Source organism: Nymphaea colorata, unplaced genomic scaffold (assembly GCF_008831285.2).
Source record: "Nymphaea colorata isolate Beijing-Zhang1983 unplaced genomic scaffold, ASM883128v2 scaffold0444, whole genome shotgun sequence".
Classification (NCBI taxonomy): Eukaryota; Viridiplantae; Streptophyta; class Magnoliopsida; order Nymphaeales; family Nymphaeaceae; genus Nymphaea; species Nymphaea colorata.
This window is the reverse complement of record NW_022204950.1, coordinates 13,379-21,570: the sequence shown is the minus strand read 5'-3', so window position 1 is coordinate 21,570 and position 8,192 is coordinate 13,379. Positions and strand designations below refer to the sequence as shown.

At 47.2% G+C, this 8,192-nt stretch overlaps 1 protein-coding gene across 1 annotated transcript; it reads left to right on the top strand.

The window, feature by feature from the left end:
- Window positions 1-908: 908 nt before the first annotated feature.
- On the top strand, window positions 909-2,440 carry LOC116245006 (uncharacterized). Its single transcript, XM_031616765.1, has 2 exons — window positions 909-1,136; window positions 1,271-2,440. Exons 1-2 carry the CDS (start codon window positions 909-911, stop codon window positions 2,438-2,440), a joined length of 1,398 nt encoding a protein of 465 aa, XP_031472625.1.
- The last annotated feature ends 5,752 nt before the right edge of the window (window positions 2,441-8,192 follow it).

Here is an 8,192-nt window from a genome sequence, read left to right as displayed (position 1 = left end):
TTACCGTCGCCACCAAACACAACCAAGTCATTACATACTCCTTCAAGCCTAATGGAATTGATAATCTTGTCAACAACCACGCCCTGGGACATGCAAACAAAATAGAATCATATACCAAAGTTGGCAAGTATTAATACTTCCTCACTGCTCAAACACTGACTGATGGCAAATTGACCCTCAAGGAGGCAAATCCAGGAGAAGAATTCTTGAGATTGGCAAGCGGAGTGAGAAAGGATGGCACTGAAGTTGTCTTCTTGGCCTATTCTTCAGCCAACAAGCTCTGTATCGAAGACTATCAGAATAACAAATTCGTAAATCTTTACTGTTTCGAAACCAGCAACACCCACATTGACGAACTTGTTTTCCATGCAAATAGGCTCTTGCTTTCTTTCGGTGGAAACACTTACATTCTGAGTGAAGATCTCCAGTTGGTCCACACTGTGCCAGAATCTTTGGTTGATGTGGTCAGGAATGCAGCCATTTTCCGCAGCCACTCATACGATCTACATAAACAGGAAAGACTTTCAAAGAGACCAGTTTGGTCATCTCGGGAAGAGCCTCAAATTAGCATCACATAAACTCAAACTCACCTCATTATCTTCCGTGATGATTTCGAGCTCTTCAAGGTGTCCCACGATGCCACTCGTTCGCAACTTCTGCGGGTATGGTTCAACCACAGATCTGAGCTTGAATATGAGCTTGTCGTTCAGTTCAGTGACTTATAGTTGGCCATTTTCCACGTGTCTAAGGGAGCCGTAGAGGAGGGATGGAAGCGTGAATAATCATTAGCCTACATTCAGGAAGTCATCTTCATGAAGTACAATAAAATCGATACTTTGGACAATCCCTACCACCGTAACCTCATCTCCCACGCCTACCGTGCCAAATCTTTCTCAGAAAAACTCTTCATGGTCCCCAGAGACATTGCTCTCAGGTTCAGTGAGGAAATCACTGATGTGGTCAACCACATTACCAGTGGAATCAGTTATCTGCTTGAATTGGGATCGATCGACAGAAACAGTCTTCGCAAGTTCCAAATGTCAAAGGAGCAGGAAATCAAATACGGTCTAAGAAAGTACCTTATTGCGACCACTTCATTCAACACCCTGATTGCTATCGACTCCAAGACAAGAGAGGTCCTTTGGAAGTAAATATTCTTTAACTTAGAATCAACCACAACCGCAACCAATTCGTTAGTTTGGTCCAACTCAAGCGTGACTATGAGACTGAAAACGCTGTCTTGGTCACTTACTCTGCAGAAAACGGACAGGTGATCATCGAAGAGATCTTGGAAAGCGGAGAAGTTGTTCATTTGAGCACACGCGCCATCGCCTCCTCTCCTGCTGTCTATAAGCTGAACGATCATAGCATTCTCTTGAAATCAGGCGACCGCGTTCAATCCTTCCATATAGTTGAGAATGACGACCTGGCAGAGAAGCAGTATTACTTCTACAGCGTGGGAGAGCAGGAGGTGGAAGGGTGGAAGGTGGTGGACGAGCAGGTGCAGCCCATCTGGAACTTCCAACTGAAAGGAAGCGAAAAAGTTATGAAGACTGCTAGTGCCTTCAGAGGACATCAGATCTCACACATTCCACTTTACGATCGCGAAAAAGTCTTCTTCAAGAACGTGGATTTCACCAACATCGCAGTTCTCACAAGTCTAAACCACACCACTTTGGGTCTCTACATTATCAATGGTCGCACTGGTAAAGTCCAATACAATGCTTTCAAAAACTCAGTCAACAACGCTCTTCCCGTGAACCTTGTCTACGACGAAAACAACGTCCTCGTCTCCTACTTCCACACCCGTAACAAATACTTCGAAATTTGGACCATTGAGCAATACCAGGAGCGGATCGAGAATTCAGCCATAAACATGATTTCGGACTATCTCAACGGCGTTCCCTATACTCCTCAAGAAAATCGAGAACAGACCATTTTCGAAAGCGAAGTATACGGGTCGCCAGTGGCCATCAAGTCACTCTACATCAGTCAGTCCAAACAATCACTTACTCGTCGTAACCTCTTCATCATCACCCGCGAAAATAAACTTTACACTATCAACCGCGATTTCGTCAATACTCGTCGTCCCCGCAAAGATTCAAAGGATGCAAAGGGCTTCTTCTCCAACGAAAAGCTGCCGGAGTATGCTGACCTGTTGCCTTTCAATCCCAGTTTTTACCTCAGCTACGATCTTCCTCTCAGCAACCTCGACTCAGTGGTCTTCAGTCCAGCCGATATGGAGTCATCAATTTTCGTCTTCTGCTACGGCGTGGATAACTTCCTCATCAGAACGGCTCCCGATAAGACATTCGACATGATCATGGAGGATTTCAACTACTTGATGCTTTTGGTGATCCTGGCAGCCGGCACTGCAGCGATCCTCTTCTTCAGACGTCTTCTCAAGTTGGCCAAGCTCAAAAAGCCCCATCTCGAATGATCCATCATGAATCTCGCCATTTATCCATCAATATACATCATTCTCGGTGATTAGTGGGCATATATATGACTGATAATGATCATTCATCCCCAACAGAAGTGCCGCTTGCCGCTCAATTCCTCAAAGGGTTCATTCTCATCCTCTTCTTGAAGCACCAGTCTCTTCATGTTTAGAAGCAGGTTGCTGGGATTGGCGATTCCGTCTTCTTCGTTCAATCGTGGCGCTTTTTCTTATACGCTGATCTCTTCAATGAGATGCTTTTTGGGGGTCTTGAACTCGGGAGATCGTTCGACGGTGAGCTCTGAGATGTTGTTATCTGCTGAGTTGATGATCTCGTTGAGAAGCTAATAGACGTTTTCGATGTCTGGAGCGTCCTCGGGAGCTATTGGAGGCAGCAGCAGGTTGGTTGGGTGGGGGTTGTAGAGAAGAAGGGATTTCAAATAGACTTGCACGAACTCTGAAAGGTCTTCGCTGACGATATCTTCTCGTTCCTCTCTTTACTTTTCCTGTGAGAGTCCATTAGTTTTTCTTGATGTCATATGGTAAGTTTATCAAATAATTAGCAAAACTTAATTAGATCAATCCAATCCTATCCCATATACTACTCTCTTCCCCATTTTTCCCATCATACATTATTCTACCCATTCAATGCGCTTTTAACCGAGGTAACTACTTCCCTTCTTCATCCCTTGGATATCGGAGTGTTATAACATAATTTAATAGATTAATTATACGTTAACTATGGAGAAACGGGAATACACCCCCACCAAGAACTCTAAAATACTCACCCCCATCACCAATACCCAGGCCACCTCCACCACCAAACCCCAGGAATACTCCAGACAGCCACCCCCCGACGTCACCCGCGAATACGAATTGCTCAGACAGCAGGTCAGGCAGTTGGAGCAGCAGGGCAGACAACTATCCGGAGAAGCGGATAGGCTCAGATATGAGAAGAGCCTTCACGAGAATAAATACTTGCAGAAGGCCAGCTTTGAAGAAGAGACCCTGCTGCAGTGCCAAAAGGAAAAGAATTACCAATTGGAATTGCTGAGACTCAAAGGAGAAGAGGAGATCAACAGATTGAGGAGGGAGTTCGAGGCGAGGCTCGACGAACTCCACCGAGAACTAAAGAGCAAGGATTACCAAGCTCGTTAGCTGAGCGAAAAGAATGCTTACCTGGAGATAAGACTCGGGTAACTGCGCAAGGGAGCAGAGACTCTCGAGAATTAACAGCTACGCACCAGAGAGACTGCAGCCGCTCTGGCCGACCGAGCTGCCCAGGAGGAGTTCAGGCAGAAGAAACTGCAGATGCTGACCGAGGAGCTGGAATGTCAGAAATGCGAAATGGAAACGGAGATCCACATACTGCTCGACATTGAGGCTGAAAAATCACGAGCCATCAGTTCTCTGCAGTTGCAGCTGAGGAACTCCGAGACGGCTGAGCGCGCCCTGCACGATAAGCTGGCAGTCCTCACTGACAACTTCGCCGCCCTCGAGGAGCACATCTCCATCATCAAGTAGCGGCTGATCTCGGCAGACATGCGAAACCAGCAGGGCGAGGACGAGCTGCAGGCCGCCTAGGAGGCGCTGGCCAGCAAGGAGTAGAGCGTGGTGATGCTCAAGGACCAGGAGGTGCGTCTCAGGCAGCAGTTGTAGCGCGAGCAGGCGAGGGAGGCGAGGCGTGAGAAGGAGCTGGGCGAGCTAATTACCGAAAACTAGCGACTCTTCCAGGAGCTCAACGCCAAGCAGCAGCGACTCCATGAGATGTGCATCTCGCAGGGGATTGATATTTGACTTATTATTACACAGAAAATTAACATCATAGTACACTCTTCAAGGCGTAGGAGTGCTTGAATTGCTCACGCAGGAAAGCGTACACCTACAGACTGCGATTGCTGTCACCCTATGCGATATCGTATTAATCCCACTTGAACTTGGCAGGTGCTTCATCGCTCTCCGTATATTTCCTAAACACTATGCCCTGGATTGGGGATGCTCATTCACCCCATCAATGGTTCGCATTCCCATTTTTGCGACTAGTCTGCAGAGCAAAACACTAAATATTAAGATCTATACCCGTTGTTGAGCTAGAGACTGCCTGTGAAGCCTAGTTTACGCACCCAGTTTACTTATAAGGCGGGAGGTGGGGTGGGCTGCAGAACGGTTTGGTTGGCCATTGTGGTCTACAGCTTCTCCTGAGGCTTTTGCTCGGTCTTGTCGTCTTAGCTTTCTTCCCTCCGCAGATAGCGGACGAAGTTGACTGTTCTAAGCTGTTCCTTCTTGTATAGACGGTGGTAATGCCCCATGAGATCGTTTACCAAATCCTACAGTGTGTTTCCCTATCTCTTGAGCAGTGCCTTGGACCTCCACAAATAATCAGATCTGATTATCTTATGCTGGACAAAGTAGGAGAGTGCCTTTTTGAGGTTGGATTCCCTTTGGATGTTATTGAATGCTCTTTCGTAGTTGGGGGTGACTGCTCGTTTGCCAGTGATGAAAGCAGCGTAGTGGAAGAGGAAATCTGTATTCAGGATGGCTGAGAAGAGGGAATCTTCGCTGCGTATCTTCATTGCTGCTATTTCAGCACTGTGCTTTTATATTGAACGCACCCACGATATCCTTTACTCCTCGCATTGCATGTCTTTGCAGTTTCTTTAGTCGATTTCGATGTAGCTAAATGGTTGCTGTTTTGGATGCTGAGCCTATTCCTTTATGACGTTCCATATGAGACCGTAGAGGAGACTCTTTTACCCTTTCACTAGGTCCTCCACAAAGTATTCATAGCTCACCTTCATTCCCTTCCTGCGGCTTCTGATCACCTCGATAACGGTGAGGAAGTTATTCCTGCAGTCATCGATGCTTCTCGGCCTCTTGCTGGCAAAGCAGTCCACTCCCCACTCTTTCTTCACAATAGAGCATATCAAAATGCCATTGCGGAAAGGGTCCTTGAAGAGTTACTCATGTTCCTCCACTCCCAGCGATCCCAGGTATTTCAGGACCACCATTTGCATTTCTAGGCTGATGGAAGGTAGGGCGGGTTTGGCTTCGTGTTTCTTGGCCGATTCGGCTGATGAGCGCATCCTGCTCTTGGAGAGGGAGCTGTTGCTAAAAGATCTGTTCTTGGAGGGAGTTTCCAGGTTCTTAAATTTGCACAAATACATCTCCTTGTAGCCTCGCTATGTTCGCACGTTGTCCTCCACTGGCTACTCATTTTGAACTAGTCCATAAGGAGCGTGCTTTTGCTCGCTTTCCTACCTTTATTATGATTTTTGGCTTTTTTGGGATTTTTGACTTTTGACGCTTTTGACAGGTTTCGGCGTCTCTTTGCGTGGGAGTTCAATCGAGGAGAAATTACTCTTGATATCCCTTCGGTCTTTGCCTACTGATTCGCTGTTGAATTTGACTTCCTGGTAGGATATTGACTAATTCACATTTTTCTTGCGGGAGTTGGTGCGCTCCACAACTCTCCCGACTGAGTTTTCGTATCTCTCAATGGCTGGATTTTTGGGTCTTTCCCTGCAGAAGCATGCGTTGATGCTGCTGAGCAGTCCCCAGAAGGCGTTGGGCTGCGCCTCGGGGATGAAATATTCGTATTGGTTGAGCAGGTCGGATCGGAAGTCTGGCATTTCGTGCAGGAGGGCAAATAATTTTTGATAGTTGGAGTGAAGCTCGGCTGACCGCTTTGGCTCCTTAAAGTAGCACAGATTCTTGCCTCTTCCGCGATAGTAGTTGATGACTTCCATGAAAATGACTCCATCTTTGCAGATATTATGAAGGGAGAGGGCGTGCTTGGCTGCGCTTAGAGCGAGGATATTGATGCCGATCAGCCACTCCACTAAGACTTTTTTCCGATTTTAGCCGATATCTGGCAGTTCCATCTTGAAGATCTTGCGAGAGGAGCGCGGTTTAGGCGGTTCTGGCTTGCTGCTAGTGTTGATGGAGTTGTTGAGAAGGTGCAGTGATTTTTCCTCTTCGGCGATCTGGCTGGAGATGTTTAAATGTTCTTGATGATGGTCTATCTGTCTGTTTGGCTGGCGGTGACCATGGGAGTCTGTCTCTTCTCCTCCGCCATCCTTTCCTTTGGCTATTTCTCATGCGATTCTTTCTGCTTGGAACGGTAGAGAGGAGGCTTTTCGTACATCTTGGGAATGGTCTTTCTGCTGTTTAGCTCCTACGGCTGGACCTACATTTGCACTCTGTTGTCATTATCCAATGCGTATATTTCCCTCAGGGGTTATATCTTGAACTACATATTGCCTCTGCTTTCCTACCTAATCGGTCTATCCTCATGGGAGAGATCCTTGGAATCTGACCCTTTGAGTTTCGACTACGAGGAAACTTTAGGTTTCAGGACCTTAAAGGAGCCCTTTCTGACTACAGTCTCTCTATTATCCTCCGCCTAAAGACTATCGTCGGGGTGGTGATATTGATTCTTCTCGATGGAGGCTGCAAAGTAAAGATTTTCAAGTTAATTTTCCTGTTATCTGGGCGGGCTCATTTCGATGCTATTCTTACTGTTGATTTGCGCGAGTAGGTATTCTACGAATGCGACCATGGCATCATTCTCTTCTATCAATTTGAAAGCGGTGAGGTCTCTGATGTTGGGAGGGAGGGTGATGTTGGGGTCTTTTTTGATGAAGTTGAGTATCATGTTGATGTTGACTACTTTGTTGCCGGTCTTCTGCTCGTCGGACCACTTGATCTTGGCGGAGAGGGCGGGGTTGTCCCCCCGGTAGTAGGCCTGGCAGACCAGTTGCATCAGCTTCATGCCGTTGCCGAAATCCTCGGCCCTGGGGCCTAGAGGCCGAGCTCCTGCAATCGCTGCGTGGTTTTTATGGAGAGCATGCTTTAAATTCAAATTATAGCAACAGTCAATTACCCTCAATCATCATAATAAGACCAGTTCGCAAACACCTGTCCATGCGGATGGCACGGAGGGACTAAAATTGAAGTATATGGCAGGGGATATGATATGAGTAGTATGATTATGATATGAGATCAAATCCTTCCCTTTTTGGCGCGTTGGATCTGGAACACTTTTCTCTTGGCTTGGATGTAGGCAAGGGCGTCTTCATCGTAGTCCTCACTCCTGGGGACTGACTCAGCCTCCTCGCGCTCATCCTGGTCGTTCTGGTTGAGCAGCGGATTCTCGAGGTCGGCCACGGAGATGCCGTATCGTCTGAAGAACCACTCTTCGAACTTTTGAATGAGGGCCGTTTTGAGAGAGGTGATGTTCTTGTCCAGCTCGATGATTCGTTCGGAGAGCCTTGATCTTCTCCAGCTAGAGCTTGTAGTCCCGCTTGCAGACCTTCTTCTGCTTGATGAGCTCGAACTCCTCCTCGTCGATGATATTCTTGGCCAGTTATTATTGGGTCTTGTTTTCCTCCTTTTGGTGGATTCGATTGTTTATCTCCTCGAGCGCCTCCTTCTTTCTCTGCACTTCTTCGGTCTTGAGCCGAATGCTTTCCTTCTTCTCCTTCAGTTCTTCAATGTTCTTGACGATGCTGTTGTTCAATTCCTGTCCGGCTGTGGTCTTGAACTATTGGTAGGCTTGGTTCTTGTCGACATTGACTATCTTCTTCTCGACCTTGTTCTCCTTCTTGGTGGGCTGGGCGTTTTCTGGTTCTTCTTCGAACTCGTCCTTGGGGATGTTGATGAGGTTGGAGATGTTGCGGGTGGGTTTCGCGTCCTTGACTGCCTTGCCTGCTCCGAAGCCGAAGCTTTGCTCCTCCTGTCCTACCTTATTGGC

Excerpts from the sequence above, each read along its gene's own strand:
- LOC116245006 (XM_031616765.1), top strand. The coding sequence starts at position 909 with ATGGTCCCCAGAGACATTGCTCTCAGGTTCAGTGAGGAAATCACTGAT. Across the intron at positions 1,137-1,270 it reads TCGACTCCAAGACAAGAGAG|GTGATCATCGAAGAGATCTT; the intron begins GTCCTTTGGAAG and ends GAAAACGGACAG.